General features: G+C 38.0%; 1 protein-coding gene across 1 annotated transcript in view; it reads right to left on the minus strand.

Annotated features, from left to right (window-relative positions):
* Nucleotides 1-13,709: 13,709 nt before the first annotated feature.
* The window catches only part of CDIN1 (CDAN1 interacting nuclease 1), a 122,454-nt gene continuing 110,846 nt past the window's right edge, over nt 13,710-25,317 (minus strand). The window contains exons 11-12 of the mRNA XM_054276351.1: nt 14,693-14,843; nt 13,710-13,865 (exon numbers count right to left, since the gene is read on the minus strand). Of these exons, the coding sequence (XP_054132326.1) occupies nt 14,708-14,843 (136 nt within the window). The 3' untranslated portion in view covers nt 13,710-13,865; nt 14,693-14,707. The remainder of the gene's footprint in view (nt 13,866-14,692; nt 14,844-25,317) is intronic.

The following is a 25,317-nucleotide window of genomic DNA, read 5'->3' on the forward strand; positions in this document are numbered from 1 at the left end:
ACTACGTTATATAGAAACATTAATAAAGATAAAACATTTGGAAATTCTTGAAGAAAAATAACATTTTTGCTCTTTTCTCAAGGAAAAAAATGAAGCCAGAAACATGACAGATTTCAAAAAGAGAGCTGTTCACAGATTAAAAGCAGGTCTGATTTTTGTTTTGCCGTGCTAGACTTCACTTCTCAAACCACAGAAGAGTGAGGCAAATGTTTTCAAGCTTCTAGTGTTGTTTGTTTTGTTTTTCTTCCTTACACAGTGAATATTGTCTTCCTGCTAATTCTGTTTTACCATACAAGACTTGTTTGCGTCTCACTTGGGTTCTTCTGTTCTGCCTTCTGGTGCACTCAGAAAATGCCACAGAGGATCCACTCTGATCTTAATGTCTCTCTGTCAAAGCAGCAAGGTCTGCTCCTGCAAGGAGCTCTGGTGATTAACCAGGACACTGGGGTGCTCAGCCAGGACATTGGGGTGATTAACCAGGGCATTGGGGTGCTCAGCCAAGACATTGGGGTGATTAACCAGGGCATTGGGGTGCTCAGCCAGGGCATTGTGGTTGCTCAGGCAAGACATTGGGGTGCTCAGCCAGGACAGTGGGTGCTCAGCCAGGACTCTGGGGTGATTAACCAGGGCATTGGGGTGCTCAGCCAAGACATTGGGGTGATTAACCAGGGCAGTGGGGTGCCCAGTCAGGGCACTGGGATGCTCAGTCAGGGCACTGGGATGCTCAGCCAGGTCATTGGGGTGCTCATCACCACACCGGACCCGCAGCTGATGCAGGTGGGGAAGCTGCAAAGAAATGCACAGAACAGTGGGAACTGAAGCTCAAGATCCTTTGATTTCTGCAGGACATGGGGCTGCTCTGTAAAAGGGAACTTCTGTCCCAAATAGCTGTCCTGGAGAGCTACTCAGTGCAAACCTTGGAAGCCCCCATTTCTGTGTACCTAAATGCCTCCATTAGCATAGTTATTGCTGTGCATGGCACCTCCTGCATGAGCTTTATGAACTTGGGCTACAGCAAATCACTAGATTATTTACCTTTTTGTTTTAGCACAAATATAGCTGACAAGGAATTATAGAGAAATATTGGTTTAAAAGTTAACATCCCAGAAGGGGGTGAACTTAGAAGTGTGAAATTGTATATATTTGGCATCAGTTAAAAAGGCTTGGTCAGAAGACTGAAGCATGAACATGAAAGTCCATCTTTAACTGCTGAAAATTCAATACTGGTGTTAAGGATATTTCTTATCTATCTTTGTCTCATACTTTTTTGATGCTACTTTTGTGTTCAGCACCTTCAGAGGTCAGAGGTTTATAAACCAGTTTGTGGCATTGCAGTAGACAATAAAAAAATGAATGACCTGCTGAGAGACAGATTATAAGATCCCTTAAACTCTCTATAGAGTCTTTCTACTTGATTTTTATATTGTAAAAATATACAGTGGTTACAGAAACATGTTTGATCAGAAACATTAAGTAGCTGAGCATGCAAGAAATGTTTCTCTATATTGCCAGAGAGATAAGAAGTCAGTCTTACTTGTCCTCTGTTTTATTAGCTTTTATCTTGGGTTTCTGCTATTCTAATCTTAAAAGTGAGATCTAAAAAGAACAAATTCAGATGCCTAAACTTGGAACACCATTCCTGCAGATGCTAGTGCCAGCATATCATTTCCCAGGACCAACCAAGACCTCAGATTTTGGCCCCAGAATTCCCCACAAGCCTGAAGTTCTGCTGCTCCCCTTGCCCTGAAGAGCATTGGTTATACCGCCATCACCTTGTCACCTTGTTCTGGCTTTTTTCCTGGCTAGGATCCAGAAGTTAGAGCAACTTCCCTGCTGGGTTTCAACTGCATGTTAATCTAAAAGCAAACCTACATATGGTGAGTCAATCAATCTCCAAGTGCAGCGATAGCAACTTTTTTCTTTATAGAACACATATGGGAAGAGAAAGAGTCCTTGCGGTCCCCTCATATAGAATTGCATTTTAATAAGTGAATTAATATGTATTTAGTTTTCTCATTGTATGAAGGATAGATTTAGACTGATTGAAGACATATCCAAAATAGTACTGTGATGTTGTTCCCAACATTCTTTGTTCCCACTTTCTGGCCCAGGAAATGTGAGTTTTTCCTGCATCAGAATGACTCTGACAGATCAGAATGGAGACTGAACCGTGCCCACAGGTTTGGACTCCCACTTTTGTCTTTCTGATCCCAAGAAGGTGCTGTAACCACCTACCTTTCCACAAAAGTGTACTGAGAGAGGGCTCTGTGTCTTCTGCACCTTTGGAGGAATTGTCTACGTCTCTTTATTGTGAAAGCATTTGTAGGCACTAACATTTAAGACTTTGGAGTTTAAGTGGGTGGGAACACCACTTTGTCCTTTACAAAGGCTCCTGTTTCAGGGTGAAAAAAGAATTTGCAAAAAGCTCTCCCCAGCTTGCTCCGGCTGGAGTCAGTGTGTCAACCTCCAGGTTCCTGTTCAGTCAGGAGCTGGTTTAAAATTCACCTGCTCAGGTGGTAGCTCCTATAGGGAATGACATGGGCAGCTGGGGCCCCTGAATAAGGGTTTAAAATGTCTGTGCTCAGAACAGTTAAGCCACACAACACAATGCTGCATCTGCTTGGTGCTTGTCTCAGCTCAGCAGCATTTCATACTTTGGAGTTCGAAGCTTTGCAGAGTTTGTAAAACCTGTTTTGTGTTCCAATATACATGACTAAAGCTCTTTCTGTTGGGAACCACTCCAAATGCTCTGCTAACAGTAAACATCCCACTGGGATTCTGTCTTACTATCTACTACATCTCCTGCTAAATAACAGTTTGGATTTAAAAAAAAAAAAAAAAAAAAAGAAAAAAGAAAAAAAGAAAAAGCTTTATACTGGAAAAAAAATCATATACAACCGAGTCGCTTCTCCTTGACTGAAAGCATCCATGTAACTGTCTGTGTCTATGATAAAAGTAAATAAAAATACAGCTGCTTTTCATTTCAAATTGAAGTCTTATAAAGCTGAATAGGGATTTTCAAAAGTATTTGGAAACTGACTTAAGTTAGATTCCTCTGGAATAATTGGCAAGTGATGCCTTGAGGCAATGAGTTAAGTTGCTGCTGATTGCCCTAGCAAAATCCCACTCATGATTTCTTAATTAATCTCTTGGAAGATATGGCAACAAGGTGTCTACTGTAGGCTGTAATACGTGGATTGTCAAGTAGTGCTGAGAAACTGTAGTCCCTGTCTTTCTAAATTAAGTGGTCAATATTCTCCCCTGAACATCAGTGGTAAGGCTAAATTACTTCTAAGAGATATGTGCAAGACTTTCCAGAGCTCAGATAAGCCTAAAACATTAAAGTTGCTAATTTTTGCTGCTAGCAGCACTGAGTTGCAGCACAGTTTGGGGCAACAAAAAAGTGTGTGGTAATTTATCTGCAAAATCCTCTTCAGATTCAGTATATAGCTACCCCACTTTTCCTTTAGTCAGGGTTCACAACAAGAACAATAACACACTGTAAATATTCTGGTTTGTGTTGCATGAGATTGCCTTTGAACACTGTGTGGGAAACAAAACCAATTAAAAAAACCAACTCCAAAAAAATTTTAAACAAAAAAAAGCAAAATGCTGTACAGAAGCACACACGTACATGGAACTCAGAAGCTGAGGTACTGTCCATTGTGGGTTTTTTTCTAGTGCAGTACTTGGTAATAAACTTTTTGTCACTGGATTCAAGTGAAAAAAATTCAAGCAGTACTGTATGCTTCCTTTCATGGAATGAATGATGGCACACAGAGGTAGTTTTATCAGCTCAAAGACACCTCCTATTTCTTGACAAGCCTGTGCACCCTCCGTGTGCTCATCTGCCATTCAGCACACTTTGTGCCACTCAGATCCATCTGAACCTTGCCAATATTCTTGTTGTATCTATAGCTCAGTGTTTTTGGCAGGACCCATATACAAAGCAGAGGTATCCATTGGCTCTCTGTTCCTTCTTCAAGCACTGACTTTTATATTGCACCACCAGAGCTTTAATAATTGTAGATCAGAAAATACTTAAATGTTTTTTAAGTCACTGAAGGAATGATAATTTACAGCACAGAAGGAGACCTGGCACCACAACTTGAGGAGATAAACTGAATTGAAGAAGTTTTTCACAAATATTATCACAAGTTGTGTGAATTAATGGAACTTTCCAAAGTGAGAACAATGTGGAAAGATTAAAAAAAACAGACAATGAAACAATTTTATAAAAGTATCTTCATTTTTAGCACATTGGCAAATTAATGCTTCTAGCAAAGTATACCAGTCTCACAAGCTGCCTCTCAATCTGTGGACCTGTGGAGCTGAGAGAAAGCACTGCAGTGATGAGGAGAGAGACAGTGAGAAATCTAGAGTACATCTGCAGACAATGCAAACATGCTGCAAAACTGCTTTTAGATCTAAAGCCAGGTAAAGACTAATCCTATTGCTGATTCAGTTCTGTAGAGCCAGGTAATAAAACACACACACTACATTGACCAAAACAGAGAGGTACAGTTTGGTTCTTCTGTCACCAGACTGTCAAGGCTTGAATTCAAGCCTGGGATTTCATCCTTGTGATAGGTCCTTTCCTTTGTTTTCCTTTGCTCCTGGTTCACATTGAATGCGCCTCGCCAAAGAATTCAGGAAACACTTTTTGATATCTTTGAAGGAAATGGAGGCCAAGAAATCAGAAAATGCTTTGCTGTTTAGCTTTCAGTATTTATAAAACCAGGAAGCCATCACTTACGGGCTTGCCATCCCAGGGCTAAGTAGACAGAGGAAGTCGTGTTCTCACATTGTTACCAGATCAGTGGGAAGCACAGGAATGCACTTCACCAGCTAACATGCTTAAAGACACAACTTGTGTGCATGAGAGTTCTGATGTCTCACTGTTGTGAACCTGGTGGCTACTATGCCCCTAAGAATACTATTTTTCTAAATCCTGAATTAGAAACACATGGAAAGGGACTAGGGGAGATTTAGCAAATTGAATCAGATGAGAGAAAATAGTGAAAACTGCATAAATGCAAGAATACTAGAAAACCTCATTACTGAAACTGGAAACTAGCAAAAAAAGTGAGTTTCATGGAAACAACCAGAAGAGTATGCTGGGAGAACACACTGGATTTTGATTAAAGATGCATTTTATTGAAAGCAATTTAGCAGCAGAAACTTTCCATGGGTTACAAGGCACCTATGTACTGACCCAGCAAGGTGGGGCATCTTGAGAGTGTCTTGAAAATGAGGACTGGGCAAAGAGCAGCTGTCACCTATGTGAGCTGCTGACACTTTCCCCCTGCTGTCCTTCAGGGGTTGCAGGTTGCCTCTCTTCAGAAGCAGCCACTAAAACTTTAGTCAGGCTTAGCACATGGAGCAAGTAGTTTTGGGAGAAGAAACAGACAGACACAAGCAGTGTAAAGGAACAATGTAGAAAAGATAACAAGAAGGCTAGTACAGCACAAGTTTTAAAGGAAAATGGAATTAGAACTGAAAGACAAAAAAATTGAGAGAAAAACTTAGGATGAGTGTGAAGCAGTTTCATTAGTGAGCAATGTAAAGCAATTCTGAACTAATTGTTTAAGCACAAGAGCATATTTTTCTACTTGGTGCTCACTGTACTGGCTCTTACCATCCTTGTGCCATAGCACATACAGCTCAAACTGGGCATTGTGTCAGTGTTAGCAAAAGTCACTGTACCTTTTAAAGGGTTGTCCTAGAAAGTAGGAATGAGACCTTAACACCTTCCTTATGTTGGAAAACCCAGCTTGCTAACATGCCAAGAAGCAGAAAACCAACAAGGCTGAATAAAATCCAGTCCCTGTGGAAGAATAACAGAGTAAATGCTCAGCCATCAGCACAGTGCTGCTGAACACAGGTGCAGCAGGTGACTGTCTCTGATCTAGGCTAGCAATGGAGTGATGTTGGGGAGCATAAGAAAAAAACCATCAGCAGACTCATAGCTCCCCCCAGGCACACCTGGGGCAGAGATGGGTAAGTATGAAAAAAATCCAACAGAATTTGCTTCTGAGTCCTCATGGCAGAGCTCTGACAAACTGACCACTTTGTGTAAGTTCTTATGCCTGAGTAACTGAAGAATGGAGAAAGGTCTGCAATTTGTAAAATGGGAACAGGGAAATTGAAAATTACACACTGTAACAAGGGTGTAACACCCCCTAAATACACTCTTCCATGTTACTTTTTCAGCTAACAGGCACTGCCTGGGGTGTAATTAAAATACCCCATTGTTTCCCAAATATTAGATACTTTATTTTCTTCTTTGTCTGTAGTTAGTATCAGCTATGAGTAAGTTATGTATCTCTGGTCAAGCAGCATAAAACAGCTTTGTAAAGCATAGATGGATAGGACTGTGTCAAGCCAAATATAGCATGGATTAGGCAAATGGAAGACAAAAGTAAATCTATGACAATATCTTGCATTCTTATGACACATCTCCTTGTCATGCCAGGAAATGTTGCTGAGCTTCCAGGGTCTGTGGGTTGCTGGAGCACAAATAACTTTAACCTCGCCTCTGCCTTCAGCAAACCTTACAGAAAAGCTGGGATGAAAGGAAAGCACAGGAAAACAACTGTCAGCTGGAGCCTCCAACTTTTCAGCAAGCCAGCACGAGCTCGTCAGTACAGCTGAGGAACGGGACTAGTAGTAACAGAATCTTTTAAGGTGATAAAGCCAACTTGAGAATTGAGAATTTGGACCTTCGTGGCAAATGTAAACCTAAGCAAAAAAAGTTGTTGGTTCTGCATGTTCCACTTAGCAGACTCTTTCCTACTATTTATTTTGTTTAAGTAAATTTTTATTTCACAAACTGAGCAGTAAGCCACGTGTCTTCTGACTATGAAGACTGGTGTTAGAAGTTTTTAGAGCACATCTGATGATGGATATATCTCATTATTCTATATTTCACTGGTGACAGCTAACCATCAAACTCTGTAATAATCCTGAAATACTGAATGCTTTAACTTATTGACTTCAAATTACACATTCAAAACTTTGTGAATCAAATCAAGTATTTATTTCCAAAGGGTGAGATTAAAATTCAAACTAAACAGAACACAGAAGTAGTTTGAAGTCAGCAAATTAAAACTAAAAATACACTAGCAAATAGTATGTGCAAGAAGGAAAAATAATAATAGGATAAAAAAATGCGAGATTTGTGATGAATCTGGATGTGGGCATTATAAAGGGTCCAGCCTAAATAGAAGATACCAGCTTGTCACTGAAGGAACGTATTTGCTGAAATCTTGTACATAATGGGTTTCTAAAATATAAGACATGTATAAAGTAACAAATATAATTATAACATTAAAAACTTTATATGAAAAAATGCTGGAAGAGTTTGAGGTGATTTTTTTTGAGTAAATGTTAATACAGAAATGGTCAGAAAAATAAAGCAGATACCAGATTTACTCTCCATATGCATTTATAATTGGATGAGATGTAACATGCTTATTACAGCAAAAAATTATTTGGATAAGATTGGAAAAATATTTCTAACTAAATAAAGATGGGTAGGGGAATGGATTCCCATCATCTTTCTAAACATCTCCATCATTGCAGTTTTTTAGGACTAGATTAGGCAGACATTTAAGTTGATCTGTATAGACAGTTGTGATTCAGAGGAAGGATGAAACTGTATGTCTTGAGACTCAGCTGTGCCTACTTTTTTATGATGTGTAGCCAGACTATTTTTTTCTAAGTGTATTTTATCATTTGTATGTAATGCAGTGCCAAACACATTAATATAAGGCTCCTCAAAGTGTGTATAGAAATAAACTGATCAAACTAATTTTTATGTTTTTCCATTCGTTATGAAGCTATCATGCTGAGGCAGAATACAAAATGGAGTGTGGCATGAATGCTTGCTATGGAAAAGCAAAAGAAAATTAACAAGAAAAAATTTAATCCATTCGTAATGGAAGATGTTCTCTCACAATAAAACTTGCATTTTCACAGTACTCTTCCTCCTAGGAGTTTCAAAGACCTTTCAGAAATCTTCTCAGCGCCCTGAGGCACTTTGGGAGGCGAGACCTCAACTGTGCAGCATCACATTGGAGACAGAAGCCCCAGCATGTCCAGGTCAAGTTCCAAAGGCTGCTGGCTCTCAGCAGGGCTGCGCCTGGGCTGCTCCAGGTGTAGCTCTTCCCCTCTCCCATGTCATGCTCTCTCAACATCACTGTCACTTAACTTGCAGAAATGTCTCCCTGCTCTCACCAACATTAAAAACACAGGATACCACCTTCTACAACAAGAAAAAAAGTTGATTTACTGCCCTTTCCTGAAGACAGAAAAGCCAACCAACACACCTATACTAAGCAAATATCTATCAGGGACTTCTATAAGAGAAAGGGTAGCTGGTATTTATTAACAGCAAAAATAATGTTTGTGTATATTTGCTTTATATTATCATCACATAAATATACACACAAATTCGTATAAATAAATATTTTAAAAGAAAACAATTGCATTCCTTTGATCTAGTGTCCTGCCTTCTCTCCTTAGGACAGAGACCCAGACAGATTTCATGTGTTGTGTAGCATGGTGAACCACAGAGTCATTGCTCTTGGCAAGAATCTCTCATTGAAATTATAAAAGAATAATATATTACACATGTGTCCTAATGCTATAGTCATATACGCTGAAATCCTGAATTTGCATAAAGTTTATAACCTTGACTTGGTCCTTGTTTATGTATTTTCAAAAATAATTATTTAAAATTGTTGTTTGACCAATTTTCATGTCTGATTTAAGTTAACAGTGAATACTTGGGCCATGCAAATAGTTGTTGCCGTGTAAATTAGTATTTCTCCATGTTGGTATTATTTTCCTTCCTTACTCAGAGGTAAATACATTATAGCAAATCTGTCTGTTTACAGACAGCTGGATATCAATAAAAATCTGTTAAATGTCTGTATGAAAAAGAAGTGGTTGTCTGTGATTGGGTAGATTCACTTTCTAAAAACCCTTAACTTTGCACTAATATGCCTTTAACTACCCTTTAACATCCCACTTTGTGTATCACTATTACAAGCAACAGCAAAAGGTATTTACACAATATAGGGAATAAACCCCCACAACTCTCTAATAATAATGACAATAACCTTAGCCAAGGATATTTCTCTATTTCTCTAAAATTAATAACTAGCTGGGGTTAATGGCCACTGGCTTCACCTTAGGCCCTCAATTAATCCCTGAACCTCAATTGTTATTACCTAATTGACTTAGTTTCATTTCATTTTAACATTTCAAAGTGATCTTCCTAAAACCACAGTGACAGAGTAACGTGGTCTCTGTAGATATGCACTGACATGGTTTCAATACTGTTGCTCGGTCTCCATATGCCTGCATTGACATTTCATTTTGCGCTGACATCGCAGTGCCACATCTATGGATCTGTGCAGATGACGTGGGATTGTTCACATTAGGTGAAAGCCTGGCCAGAAGCGAGGGCAAGCAGGCATCCTCTGCAGGAACATGATGCCAGCTGAGAGCTACTAAGAATTACTGTTATCATTTTTAATAATGTTATCTTTGCAAATAGGATTTGTATGTTTGTAAACAGAAGAAATATCAAATGTGACTTGAGATCTTGCTAGCTTCCTTAAATAAACACACAAACAATTTTTTTTTTACTTAGATCACTTAAAGACTTAGCCTGAAAAATGCACCAGGTAATATATTTAAAGAGTTGTTTTGATATTACCACTTCATGCTTATTTGAGGCTGCAAACAAATTATGCAAATCCTGTGTGTTCAAATATCACTGTATCAACGCAAGCAGCTGAATACTCTAAGATGCATCTCTAAACCAAGAAATCCTCATAAGAAAAGGGCATCAAAATAGAGTCCTTTTATTATGTGGAAAAGTTTTTGAAAAGTCTTTTGAAGCTCTTTGATCCAGCTCGGGAATAATTTTGGTAGATTACTATTGTACAAAACCCGTAATTTATAGTAGGTGACCTCAGCTGCTCTTTGTATAACAGGCATATATGAAACAATAGCAGGAAAGTAAAAAATACAAGGGGAACTAAAACTGCTCTGTTTATTATGTAGCTCATAATTACATCTTCCTTATTTAATCTTTTGAATCCTGGCGTGTTTTTAATAATACAGGTTCAATTAATATTTACTGTACACAGGAGAGTTCGTTTTGAGTAACGCATTTAGACTATCCAAACTTTGTGTAACTTGCGACCTTTCCCTAACCTAAGCGAGGTCTATTTTATACAGATCGTACTAGATAGACGCTTTCTCTATAAATGGTGAAGCTGCTGCCAAGCTCCCATTGTTAGCTAGTTCATTTTTCAACAGGCACACTTTAGGTTCCTATCACACCACTGTAAAGAGCAAGCCCTTGAGGTTTCTTCTTTTGTCAATGTAGTAAAAAGGTTATTTCTGAATAAGCTGAAAATCCACAACAAATCACCCTTTGTGACTTAGAATAACATGATAGGAGGAATTTTTTATTGTTTTTGCAAGCAGCCTCCCATTTAATTCTGTAATATTAAATCGATACTTGAGCTGCATTTGTTCTAATGTAATTTATCTCATCCTTGAAATAAGAAACCCATGTTTCTAACAACTGTTACCCTAGTTCAGTATTCACCATCTAACAGCAGAAGATCCCTTTAGAAGAAGCTATCTATTGTAAGACTTATCAGACAAAGCAACACCAAGAATCAAGTAAAATTCTGTGTTCTTTTTGTTAACCCTTGAGGAGTTGTTATCAACTCTGGTAAATAACAACATCCTGTAGGATGCACAAGCTCTTGCCAGATCGACTGTGATGTGGAAATGGGGAGAAAGCCATCTTTTCCACTCTGAACCAAGTAGAGCAGGAGGAAAGATGAATCTTTAACTTCAACAGATCTCCTTGCAGGAGTACCACACAAACAAAGCATGAAGTTACAGAAGGCAAGGCTCCTTAATGAAAGAGATGCTTTAACAGCTGAATTCCTAATATTTCCTTTGCCTATCTTCTAGTAGTACAGAGGCACTAAGTCCTTTATACAATTGTACTCTCAGTTGAGGAGTGAGTGATTATTTTGCACTAAGTGTACTCTGTTTGGTGAATACTCCCAGCCTGCAGAAATTACCTGTGTATCATATCAAGAGTATGAAGAGCATCACAATGGTTCCCCATTGCAAAGCTATGTGGAAATTTTGGGGACAGTCTCCCTAGGATCTAGAGCTGCTATTTAAATTAGAGTAAGAGCAAAATTGCTTTATATGGTTGGTCAGTTCAAATGTACACAGAAATGGAAACAGCACTCTTCAGATTCAGTAACAGAAACAGAAGTGGGTGCTAGAAAACATGGTAGAAAACTTTTCAAAGAGGATATATGAGCAAATGGGAGGATATTGAGTAAATAAAAGTGAAATGGTTAAAATAAGATCAAACACTAAAAGGGGAGGACTGGAAAATGGAAAGAGGCATTCACAGTCTTTTGTAGTAGTCTAGATGGTGGAAAAATCCAAAAACCAATACCAGGAAAGAATGACTTTTTGAATGAGCAAATACAACAGAACAGGATGAAAACTATTCATGAATTACCAGTACCATTAATGTAATGAGGTAAGCACAATAAGACATTTGGTCCCTTTTCGTCAGCTTTAGACAAAACTTTTTCTGCTCTTAGCTGTCTTTAGGGAAAGATTGTGAAATTCATACTAATAATGTGTCCCCAGAGTATAGGAATGGTAAAATCTCTGTTTTCTTCCTACAGTAGAGTGTGTGACCCACCATTGTGTTGTTCCTCCTCTACAAGGAAGTTTTGCTTCCCTGCCCAGTACAATTACATCCATTCCTAAAGCTCAGAACAGGCCTTATAACAGTGGTGGTAAGAGCAGATGCTTGCAAGTCTATATATGCCAGTGAGAACATCATTCAGTTTTATGTTCACTTCTGTTTTCTGGCTTGGCATAATTCATTAGCACACTCTACAGAATACTCTATAAAGCTGAATTTGGTTTTAATGTTAATGTTCTAATTGCCACAACATTGTTTAAGAAAACCAAAGCAAGAAAAAACCCACAAACAAACGGCATTGACTTCCTCTTTAATATTAAAGTTGTTGTTTACATCTGATAAACAGAGAAAATAGCCAAATAAAGTTTTTTTTTTTCAGTATACAAGCAGTAATAACAAAACAGTCCTAATTTTTTTTATGTTTTGCTTTCAGCATTTAAAATAGTGACACAGCATAGTTTTTGCAGTAGCAAAGCTTTTTTGATAGCATGCAATGAAATTGGTACAGTATATAGACTTTTGTGGTTAATTTCATCCTCATTCTATTCAGATTCTTTAAGTGGGCAATATATGAAGATGAGTTCAAAGCTCTGATTAAAGACAGTTGTACTGCTTTCCAACCTGTTATGTCACAGCATTAGGTAGAAGAATAAGTACACAAATATAAGCCTAAACTGATTTATCTGTGTCTCTCCACATAAATTTGTTTAATGTAAAAACAAATAAAGCAAAGCTTTGATGAAGGTTAGCAGAATTTTCAACATCTGTGCAGATAAATTTAATTTATTCAAACAGAAAAAGCAGCATTAGTGTATCATGTAAAGCTGATTTAAATGATTTCATACAACAGAAAGCATATGCAGTAGCTAAAACAAACACCCTTTGCCTTTAAAACCCATTTCACTCAGACAACCATTACTTCCGAATTTTCTACTATGACAATGTTCAGTTATTCCTTCTTTTTTATTCTCTTGCTGATTTTACCCATTCCACTAACCTAAACCATAGTTAAAAGTCCCAGGGGGAGCAACACCCTAAATGTAGCTGTTGTATGTAGCATCAGGCAGGTACATCCACAGACTGCTTCTGTGAACCTGTATGGGCAGATACCTTACAGCTGGTCAGGTAAAATAAGCTCAGCACAATACCTTAAATAGCTGAATGCAAATGAGTTACAGGGGCTTGAATATTTTTTAAAAGCAAATCTCTGTAACACATTCAAACCCAGGAAAATATCTCTATACAACAATAACTCATTGGAGCTATACTAGTTTATCTCTGCAGCAAGGGACAGAGTACTAGAAGATTAAAGACATTTTTTCTTGAAAATTAAAGATTTGTCAAAATTATAAACTCTTGTCTAAAACTTACCTGAAAATATTAAGGTCAAAATTAAAAATTACAAATAAAAATACTGTGTATGCATCTGAAAACTACAGCTGAAAAACTCCTGATTAGGATTAATACCCTTTCCACTTAAGGCAAGACTCTAAAAAGTCTGCACATGATTTCTGAAAACATATGTATCACTTCAAATAAAAAAAGGTGATGAATATGCACTGTAATGTTTTAGAGACCCTTTATTTCTGGAAACGATCATCAACTTGTGCTTTAGGGAGACTGTTACCAGACCTTTATTTCTACAGCTGAATCCATAGCTCTTCTTCTCAGAAAATCTGACCATGATGAGCATACAGGCAAATCTCTCATTGACATTTTAAAATATTTTGTCTTTTCCTGAGTAAGAGCTGGCACAGAGAAGAGTGCTGAAGTGTGTCAAGGCCAACAAGCCACTGTCATTAGGAAACGTCTGAGAGCACAAACCTGAGAGCCAGTCTTGCTCCTCTGAGTGGTGATGTGGATGGAAAAAGAAGAGACTGAACTCAAAACTTCACCAAGGGCCAGCACCCACCTCAATGAACTTTTGATCTTTGTCTTGTGGAACTGATCCAGTATGAAGCACTGTTGTATCCTTTTTTAAATTCCCCTTCTTGAACACCAGGATGGTAAACTCCTTCAGAAATAAGTCACATAGAAAGCTCCTGCACGTTGCTCTTTTGGGCTTCAGTGTGCCAGAAATTTGCTACAGTACCTGTAGGGGTAAAGAGAGATTGTTTCCTTATTCCTTAGTCAGTTAAGGGAAAAATTCCTAGTTACAGATTCCCCGGGGGTGAGGAAGAGAAAAACACAAAACATAACTTATTTTTGAGTCATTAAAATACTTATAAAGCCTCCCCCACACCACCCCCATATTTCACAAGTTTATATACATAAAATAAAAGCTGCGTTCTTTGCTTTCACCCCCTCTCAAAATCTCCTATTTTTAACTGTTAACTTGGGATTCCATTGTTGATTTTAACAATCAGATAGTGACAAAACACATACACCAATTATTATCTCCAAATCTGGCAATTTACTGTAACAGCCATGATCCTCTCTTGCCACTTGGGCTTTGCCAGCTTTGCCTTATATTGTTTTAAGCCCCAAAACAACAGTCTTCACCAAAGCTCCACATCACTGTAGGTGTTTTAGTCACATCACTAGCACATAATGAATTTGTAAAAAGCACCTAATTTTATAGGTGACTCTGTAAGAGGGAAAAGAACTGAAAGCTCCACCTTTCAGCCTCTGCATTTTTGTCTTTGTTTAGAATGCTTGAAGAAGCCATCCGGAAGGAAGAAAGATTATGAGTATCTTGAAACTAGCTGTTTGACAGAGACAGAACTGCTGATAATGAGTGGGTTGTGTCTGTCTTTTTTGGCTGATCACAACAGAGGTCTGAAGCAAAACAGAAACTCTTGATATGTTTGTGTAAAGCAGCAGTAGCATAAGGGCAGGCAGCAGGAGTTCAGCTGAAGTTCAGGGCAGATGCTGCCATTAGTTTACACTGCAGGAAAGTAAAATTGCTTCCGGATTTACCTCTTCCTCCCAACATCAGCGCTGAGCCATGCTGTGCCGCAGAGTCACGATGTCAGTAGGGAAGCAGTCTTTTAGCAGGATACCACGCTCACGATGGCAGTCCAGCTCTTCAATAAATCCGTACCAGTAGATGACTAACCCAGGGCCAAATCTATCAAACAAAAAAAAGGAAAAATGAATTTATGTAACTGTGTTAGGGGAATTTCAATTTCCCACCTCTGTGATTCCAACGCAAATCGGGTAACTTCACTGCAAATTGGAGGGAGTATTTTGAATGTGCCATTCATGTCAATAGTACCTGATTCCATGAATAAAAATGATATTTAGAGACTCACAGAATCCACATCCGAGTTTCAGTTTTTTATTTTGAATCTTCTGCACATGTCAGTAAAAGATACCTTTAATTTAGCATTAAATACTAAATAACATTCAGTAACTCTGATGTACAGAGAAACCTCTTTTGATGTGCACCCTGCTCTTTTAGACTTGTGTGTGCAGACATTAAAGATACAAGAGTTTACCCATGTCCCAGTTCATTCAAATTATAATACCATGAAGATAGCAATGAATCCTTAAAATATAATCTCTACAATGAGCTATTATTCAGGTAATTATTAACATAAAGCACAATTCTGAAGAAACAGAAAGTTTGTGCTGTAATGGCTCTGACATGTGCCTCAGGAACTCCTCAGATATTGCTAACTCTGACTGATCCCCACTAGGCAATCTCAGGAAGTAGCCCCATGGACTATTTTACCCATCAGGAAGTTCAGACCTTCAGGCTGGGTTCATAAAGAAGTAATCACTATCAATCACTGTGTACTGCGATATGTTTTGCACATCAGTTTCACGTTTTTCCTACTGAGAGCACTTAATTAAAGGGCAGCACTACTTCTGGTGTAGTGTTGCAGGAATTTTACAGTGGAATCATAAATTATGAATGTTGGGTTAGTAAAAGGATGTCTAAAAACAGAACTGCTTTCTGTAGTCTAACATTACAGCAGTCTGTACAACATTAGGCCAAAAAGCTTTTTCTTTCCTTGATTTATTATATGCTGTAGTGAACTTGCCAAAACCAACAGTGCAGGATGAGCTGTTAGGTACCGTCTGTACAAGAAAAAGTTCAATAGAATGTCATGTAATGGTTTATATGCAGAGTTGTACTCAGGATTCAACCAATATGGTAGCCAATTTTTGTTAACATTTAATTTTAATAAATATGTGCTGAGGGGAGGCACAGTAACCTAAATGTCCACTGAGCAGACAATACAAACACTCAAAGCCATGGGTAGTGCCAGACTGGCTTCGTGAGGGTGGTTTCTTTCCAACAATGTGGAGAAAACTCTATTTGATGTGCTCCTGTAATGGAACAGGCATCAAAGGAAGAAGAAACCCCTGTGGCTTCCTCCTGCAGTTTCAATTAGATGTGGTACTCTTTTGCCTGAAACTGCTGCAGAGCATTGTAACATTTTGGTCTATGGCTACTACTCTGCAACCTCCAAGTGGCCACAGTTCAGCGGCAGAGTAAATTACCCTAGCATAGATGAGGCCACACTGGCAAATACGCTTTTTGCAACTGAAAGGTGATATTTGAAAGTTGAAAGGTTAAAACTGACACATCTGGTTGTACTAGGTAACATATCCTAACATGCCTGGTAATAAATAGAGTACAGACTAAAAAGTGGCTGATAGGAAGGACAATGTTGCCTATATCCAATTCCTAATTTTGTCTGGTTGGCCAACAATTTCATCTTCCATGGACTTCTCTCAATTGTCCTTTGCTTAAGCTCCTGCGGGGCCAAAACATGCAGAACCTCAGTGCACCCTCAAGCCCAGAGACCCAAGCAGGAGAGAGGGGCCAAGGCAACTGAGGCCAAGGACTGATGCTCACAGCCTCTGGTGAGGGACAGCAGTTTGCTGATCCAGGAGGGGCCCACACTTCTGTTACTTCACAGATGACATATTTGTTCCCACATCAAGCAAATACAGAAATGGGCAACTGGGTGGGAATGTTCTTACGTACAAACCAAAATTATTTTAAAAGCAAAAATCCCCAGAAGATAGGGAGCAGACCTTACATTTCTAATGGGCTCTTTTGTGCAAGGCAGAAGGTATGAAATGTATGCAAGTAGTTACTCATTACGAGCACATGTGCCAGGTAAAATCCTGATGCTAATGAGCAGCTGCTCACCCAAGTTCTGAAGGGTTCATTTTGCTGTGTGGCAGTCTGAATCCCACACCCATCATAAAATCCATGTGGCACTGTGCTTAAGTAATTTGTTAGTTATTTTTTGAAATTGTAATTTTAAATAAAATTACTATTTTGAGACATCTCAAAAAGCTAATTTATTGTCTTGTGAGGAAATCACCTCAGCTCAAGCACAATTTTTGAGGTGCTTAAAAAATTATGTTCAGAAATACTAAATTTGATAATAAAATTGTATACAAGAACATCTGCAGACTATTAATGACAGGAGCAAGTACATCTTTGGCATGAAAACATCCATCAATCCTGCTTCTGTCTGTGGTGTTACAGCAAAACTGTTTGCCCTGTGCTGTCTAGGTTGCACTTTTTCAACTCTATTGTGTCATTCGTTCTATAATAGCTCTATATCATAAAGCCCATGTGTATGATCACATAAAAACCCATGCCATACTTTTGTTTACTGCACTTAAGTGCAGTACTTAAGACCAAAATAAACTTGTTGGCCCATTAAGCATTTGCCACTCACTATCAGGAACTCCTGCTGCTAAGTGCTAATTCCTCTCTCATTAACGCCCAGAGTTGGCAAACCACAAACAATGCCACCGGTTAATTACTGCTGCCTTAATTTGAAAAGACACTTAACCTTTTTGTGCATGGGGGTGAGATAGCTAAATGTAACCTAAAAGTAAGAACCATACTTTTTAATTTAACTCCTTCCCAAGTGGAGATATGACACCCTGAGGAATGAAAGTCAGAACTGTGAATTACAAAGTAAAGCCACAAATTGATTTCTTGCATCAGTTGTAACACTGAGCAAGTTAAGTGACTGACTGTGGTTTACACAGGAGAATGAACTAAAATGACAGAATGCATACTTAGTATTGATATGGAAAGGGGAGACATTCAGTAGCTCTGAGGAGCATAGAAAATCTTTGAATGTACCAATTGGTTCTAAAACTGAATAGATGCAAGATAGGCCAGATTATCTTATTTCATATGAAAGACACACAGGAGAAAGTTTAGGCTTAAATTGAAAATCAACCTTAGAATTTAACAAACTGTGACTCCTATGGATTTTCTTCTTGCTTAGAAAAATTGTATAAATCACTGAAAATATGCTTGTGTTTCTTTCCCCCATCTTTAGTTCTTGGGTGTGAAAAGCTTAGGTGTGAAGGAATGTGTCCAAAAGTTACACAAAACAGTAATTTTAGCTATTCCAGTGAAAGTACTGCTTTTAGATCTTTACTTTTATTAGGAGTTTCTTTTTAAAGCTGAAAAGAAATCCAAGTAACTAAGGATTGGTTGATTCCATGTAGTAAAAACAGAATAAAAGGAAATACAGATGCAAGCACATAATAAACATAGCAAGTGAAAATCATCCACAGAGGTTGCATCAGTTTACTTAAAAATCAATCAATAGATAGGTAGCTAGCATTACATAAATCCCAGTTTAGCCAATGTCCAGTTCTGACATTAGGAGTTGTGACTGACTACAGGGCTGCCAAAGCCAGCTCAGGGGCACTTGGGGTGTGAGTACCATGAGAGCCAAAGGGGAGGCACACAGGCTTCTGACCCCAAGGCATGGCAAGAGGAGAGCAGCATTAAGAAAGCTCGTGGATTGCTTTAGGCCTAATTTAGGCTTGATATAGATGACTAAATTTAGTCTAAGTACTAAAGGCAGCACATAGTGTCTTTCAAAAAATCAACTGAAGCATCTGAGATAGAAAAATACAGTTTGAATATAGTTAAATATAGCTGCAGTCTCAACAAGTTCTTTAGATAAAATTTGTATCTGACAATACTATTTGCTCTAAGTAAGTCAGGTTTGCACTAATTTCAGATTGTTCAGAGGAACTCTGTATTGCTTTAATCACATAAATTTTGAAAGAAAACCATAGCTGAAGAGGTACACTGATAATCCTGGGACACTGAATTTTCTCTTGGAAAGGAGTTTCACACAGATATACCGTAAAGCCAGAAGGCAAAATTCAGATAACACAAAGCTAAATGGTTCTTTGTCTTAAGAAAAAAAACCATAGCAACAACAACAAACTAAGAGATCAGTTAGAATAAAAAAGGAAAGAGCACAACTAAGTAAAATATGAATCAGGGTTTAACTTGCCCTCCAGTTGAACCAGTTTTGTGCTGGAACAGAAAAAAGACTTTTATTTATTTATCAAAGTGGCCTATTAGGCTCACACATATTCTACTTCACTTCAAGAGAAACTACTTTCTAGTAGTGTCTTTTCTTCTGGAATGTCTGTGTGAGGTCCATACCAGCTTCTAAGGATTTGCCTAGACATGTGGCTGTTGTGAGGTGATTTTTTCACGATCACAAAGCCTTGCATGTGGTTTTATGAAAAATGCATTTTCAACACACTGCTTGATACTGAACAGAAATGTAAAAGAACTTGGAATTGTTTTTACATATAAATGTTCACTTCATTTATTATTAGTCTATTTGTTATGGATGTTTTATATGCATCTCAGCATAATGTAAATAATTTGAATTCCAGAAGACTCTCATAAGAAAATGCTGGCATATGAATTATGATTTCTAATATGCATGCATTTAAACAAATATTTTATGAAATGGATTCAGCCAAATTTTCATGTTATGAAAGTGTAACAGTCTACCTGGTTGGTAATTTTAATTATGAAGGTCACATCTGAATGTGTCTTTTAAGGAGTGCATTCTAGTCCCTCACTTTTCAATGCCAGCTAAAAAGCTGCCTTTGTCTCCTTGTTTTACATTTTAAATACAGAGCAAACCAAAGCATTACCATTTGCACAGCACTACTTGTTTTCTGGGAACGGGGAATTACTAAAGTTTACAAAGAAATGATTACATTCTAAGTCAACTTAACATGGTTCTTCAGAATCACAGTTGTAAATAGGTTTTACTTGTAGTACTAATAAAACTTGAAGATAAAATAATTAACCTTTCCTATAATAATACATAATAAGTTTACTGTTTAAGGATACTCAGCTTTATTTTAGTGTACTTGCAGAAGTCTCATTTGTGTCAGCAGAAGAAATTTAAAAATTGGCAGAGTTAGGCTAGTAAGCAACAACTACAGACCACATTTTCAAATAAGGTCAGTTGGCATAAGTCAGCCAACTTCCTTATGTCTAGACCAGTTTACTGCTGCTGATGACACAGCATTGTATATCTTGGCCAACATTTAAGAGCCACTGCTCAGAAATGTACTTCGATTAGGAAGAAACTTCCCACTTACACAGCTGCTGCAGTCCTAATTCAGAATTGTTTATAACAAGGTATTTTTTTCTATTGTTCATTTATAAAGAGTTTTAAAATCAAATACAAGTACTTGTGCATTAAGACAGTGCATTTTAAAAACTCTGAATGCAATTTGAAGATAATGGTAGGTGGTGGAGTTTTATCATTCCTGTCAGTTTTCCAATCCTCCACACAATTTTGTGATCCAGTGGCAAACACACAGCACTGTACTACTTTGACTTCACCAAATCTGATAGAAAGGAGTAAAAAATCCAGCACTTAGCAAATCAAGTAACTGAATGATAATTTTTGCTTACAAAATCTGATCCTTAACCTGTAATCCATAAGGCTGCAGTATTTACTTGCAGATGTGGCCCAAGAAAGTTTAACAAGTTCGGATCACATGCTTGTGAAGATAATAGGAAACTTGTCCACGGCATGGACAAGTACTACATGCCTCACACACAGATGCTAGCAGCACAATATGTCTCAAGGATCCAGGCATCCAGTTCATGCTGCTTAAGGTAAAATTAAGCAAGTAAAACCTAATCTGCTTTAAGTTTTGATGTTACCACAGTAGTGGGGGGAAGTCTTATTTTTACTGAAGACAAGGAAAAAGTCAAAGTTTACTAATACTTTGTGAGACTCCCATTTAACATGGAGGTTTTAACATAAAAGTGGGAATTTCTTTGGGCTGAGAAAGGGAGGCATTGCCATGAATGCCACAAACTGATATTATATGCAGTTGATAGGGAAGCTAGAATAGTCAGGTGAAAAAAAGGTGGATGGAAACTAATGTCAGGCCTCTCTCTCTACAGTTACACCTCACTCAGATGTGATTAAATCTTAAGGAACTTTTTTTTACTTTAGTTATCTTTTTACCTCTGCAATGAGACTGTTAAAGCTTCAATAAAATAGCAGCATTTAATCAAGCTTATAATATGATTAAATTGCTTGTGGCATTTCGAAAAATAAAAACAAATAGAGTGATATTTATGTGGGCATAAGGGGACATTTAAAATATTTTAGAATTTTTCATAGCACAGTTTTAAATACACATTAATAGACTGAACCAGAAACTGTGCAAGTCACTGTCATTAAAATATAAATACAATATAACTTTTAGCTGCATAATACATTTTTAATAAACAAACTGTCGAAACACATTCTTCACTTACACTTCTTCATTCAGATCTGAGTACTGTTCTCCAGGCAAATAAAGGATTTTTATAATCCTCAATGACAAGTTAGGCTTTTTTTAAAAAATACAGTTCTCATGGAAATTAACTTTTAAAAACTATGATTAAATAACATTAAGGCTACAGTGATTTACAAGGATCAAGGCTTTTTAAGTGAAGACTGATGCAGTGAGTGAGAAAGAAAACACATACTGACTTCAAGGCAGCTTGTCATTAAGAGAAGAGAGCCCTGAGTGAACTTTGAATTTCTCAGTTTCTGTTGGTTCATGTCCTAACATCTACTAAAATATACTCTTTTTTTTCGTTTGTTTTGTTTATTAGCAGTGTTCCAGATGCTCAACTCTCAAGTGGTTGCGTGTACTTAAGGAACAATATGGGTTTTTTTCAGTCTCAGCATATTCAAAAATCAGGTAGATGCTTTCTTTGCGCATCAGAATGTAAGGTTTTGTGCCCTAAAGACACTCTACAAGGTGATCCTATGCCTGCACTACAGGACTGAGGCGATGTACTTAAAATTAACATCATACTCACATTTGCATTTTAGAAGAGATTTTTAACTCTTATACTGCTGGATTGTTTCATGGAAATAATGGCCACAGTTTTTTCAGAGAATGGTTTGGGTTGGAAGGGACCTTAAAGGTCATCTAGTTCCAAGGCCCCTGCTGTGGACAGGGGTGCCACCAACTGAGACCTGTCTGCTCAGGGCCCCATCCAACCTGACCTTGAACACTCTCAGGGATGGAACATCCAAACCTCTGCCAGCAACGCCTGACCACCCTTTAGTGCAGCCCACAATGTACTTGGCCTTCTGGGCTGTGAGTGCACACTGGTGGCTTTTTCTGGCACTAGAGGGGATCACTTGGGTATGCATCTTGGAAAACAATGCATTTTGGCTACCTGGGAAGATAGTTCCAGTATCTGGCTAAAAGATATTATAGATAGTGTTCCAGGTATGTTGTTTGATAACTTGGAGACAAATGCAATATTCTGGGAAATACAAGGATTCTACATTAGTTAACTATTTCTATACAGGGCAAAGTATTCAGGAACCCTGGATGAGGGACATAACTAAGCAAAAGAAGCTCAGCCACAAACCCCTAAGATCTGAAAGGCAGAATACAAGAAAAACTTCTATCTTTTTCAGAAGCTTCAGAATTTACATTCCGGTGGAGGAAGTCTAACATTCTATTCTGTATTAGGTGTGGCATCTATGTATTTGTCTTTCCTAACTCCAGGTTAGCACATTGTTTTACTGTCCACTGTTTTGTAAGTGTATTAATGTTCAAAACAACAACACCCTTCCAACCCTACAACATGCATTTTTGAGGACTAGTTTGAGGACTAGTTTACTAAAGCAGTGCTGCTTCTATTTTAAGTTGTGCTACTTCTATTTACCAGTTAATATATTGCAAGAATGGCAGTACTCTCTGAATAAGCAGGGAACAAAGATGGCTGCTTGCACTGCAGAACTATTCCACATATTGTTGCTGAAAGCATCACTTTCTGATTAAATCCAGGCAAGGAATGTTGCTTCTTGAGGTACTCGCTTGTTACTCAGTTTCCCTTAGAAAACATTATGCCATTAGTTTGCTCTCCAGAGACTGTCGATGCAAGGCCACTATTGTTGGATTCTGCACATTTGAAGCTGTGGATCAGTGTTGAGAGGAGTTACTGAGGTTATTTCAAACATTTTGTTAAACTCACAGCAGCCTCCTCAAAGGAATGCTTGGCTGCAAACCACCTCTTATCCTGGGTGACAGAAAAGATGAGAAGAGCCTTTGAGTACTGTTAGATTGAAGTCCAGGCAGCCACAAGTGCTGGTCAACTCATGTTGCCACTAGGTGATTAACAGTTGTTTACTTTTAAGGCTGAAAGTAACAGGCCATTCTGAGGCCAGTGCAAGATGATATCTGAATAATCTGTGAGTGCCTCATAGTTTGCAACAATCCTTTCTTTCTGTGTAGCTGTTTATCTGGTGTCAGTGTTCACCAGAAAGATAAGATAGGCCAAAAGTGCATTTAACCAATAAGGCAGACCTGCTCTTACAGCATCAGATTTTTGTTAAATAATTATTGTAAAACATAACCAAACTAATAAGAAAAGTTGCTCAGCAAATTTTGATAGCAGAAATATTGATAAATAAAGGCATTATTTATCTGTGTGTTTAGTATTTGCTGAGCATAAATCGTGAGGCCAGCATTAACACTATCTCAAGACATTTTGGAATGAATTCTTAGACAATTCTATATCTTCAAATCCTTATACACAAATATGCAATAAAGCAAACAATGTAACAGATGAATTAAAAACTGGAGGACAGCTCATCTGCGCGTCCAACTTCCCAGATCAGAGAATTAGAAGACCAGACAGTAAATCATACTGAGTATCTCCACACAATGCTGCTTAGCAGTTAGCTACCAAACACCCTATTGCCATAATTGACAGCAGAAGCATTTTATGTGTGATGCTGTACTTAAATTTACTGTCTCTCAAAATGTAAGTCATCTACCTGCATTAAGCAGACAACAGACGAAAAAGGATGTGTCTGCTGCCCATTACTGTGGCACTTGATGCCCACCCAAAAGGAAGGCAAACACCTCTGACCTTGAATATTCTCACTGCCTTTGGAATCCACTGGCAAACTTTAACTGTGTCTGGCACACACTTATTTTTAATGCCTGAGGCTCCTCAGATTATCACTCAGTTGTTTCATATATCCAGTGTCTGTTCAATTCAAACTGGTCCTGCCCCACTTCATATTTAAAAATAATTTGGGATTTAGTTGTTATTCAGAAAGGAGTACATCCTGAGACACACAAATCTTATGTATCACCTGCAAAATATCCAGTCTCCCAGAAGAGATATTTTCACTTGGTGCAAGTTGGAGAGACTCTAGGAGACCACTAAGGCAATCTATAGTAAGTGTTACATTCATTATCAGGTGAAGTAAGTGCATAACTGAGGATGAGAAATCTACTTTCCTTTTCTGCCTTCTCTCTTCTTAACTATTTATACATGTACACATAGAGCTCTACTACATGCACCTTCTGAAAAATTAATGCTATTTAGATTTATTTGCAATTATTTACCCCTTCTCAGTACATATACCAACACTAAACCTGACTGTGTTTCAGCTTTCTTTGCTTACTATGCACTGAACTATTCTGGGCCCACCATCAAGGTACAAAATTATGTTCAAAAGGAAGACATACAAATATACATGCCTGATGAGAACTGAGGCAGAAGTCTGCAACACTATAAAATCACATAGTATTGGCCTTTTTTTTCATACAAATACATGTTGAAAACAGCGGAAGACAGCTGGACTACATATTCTTGTGTCCCCCCTTCCCTTCCCTTCCCTTCCCTTCCCTTCCCTTCCCTTCCCTTCCCTTCCCTTCCCTTCCCTTCCCTTCCCTTCCCTTCCCTTCCCTTCCCTTCCCTTCCCTTTTTTTTGTCCCATTTCCTTTTTCCTATTTTTTTTCTTTCCTTTCCTTTCTTTGCCATGCAATTGTTAGATTGCTAGATAAATGAACATTGTTGGTTGCAGACATCTAATAGCATCAAAGACAGCACTAGCAGTCTCATTTTAATCAAAACAGAAGTGTGGCCTATTGAGCTCATAGTCCTGTTCAATTTCTGTTCCCTTTAAGACAAAAGCAAAATAGAAAATAAAAGAAACAAGAAGAAAAATAAACACCACTTTTCCCTTCAAAGATAAATTAAGCTTGAGTAAGCAGCTTGAAACGTCATGAATAATGAGTTCTACCAACCTTTCTGAGACTTGGCTAACTTCCACCTGAGCACAGCCACTTTGTTGTTTTTTGGTTCTTACATTGCATAAAAGCTCAGAGTAAGTAAATTAAGTGATAAGATTAGTATCTGTTCTGACCAGCTGTCTCTCCCTGCCCCTTGTTAGCCAAAAATTGCAAGGTTTTTTTGTTTCTTAAAGTGCTTATTTTCCAGTCTCGTGCTTATA

Source organism: Melozone crissalis, unplaced genomic scaffold, assembly GCF_028551555.1.
Source record: "Melozone crissalis strain CALT ecotype California unplaced genomic scaffold, PUWL_Pcris_2 ptg000018l_1, whole genome shotgun sequence".
Classification (NCBI taxonomy): domain Eukaryota; kingdom Metazoa; phylum Chordata; class Aves; order Passeriformes; family Passerellidae; genus Melozone; species Melozone crissalis.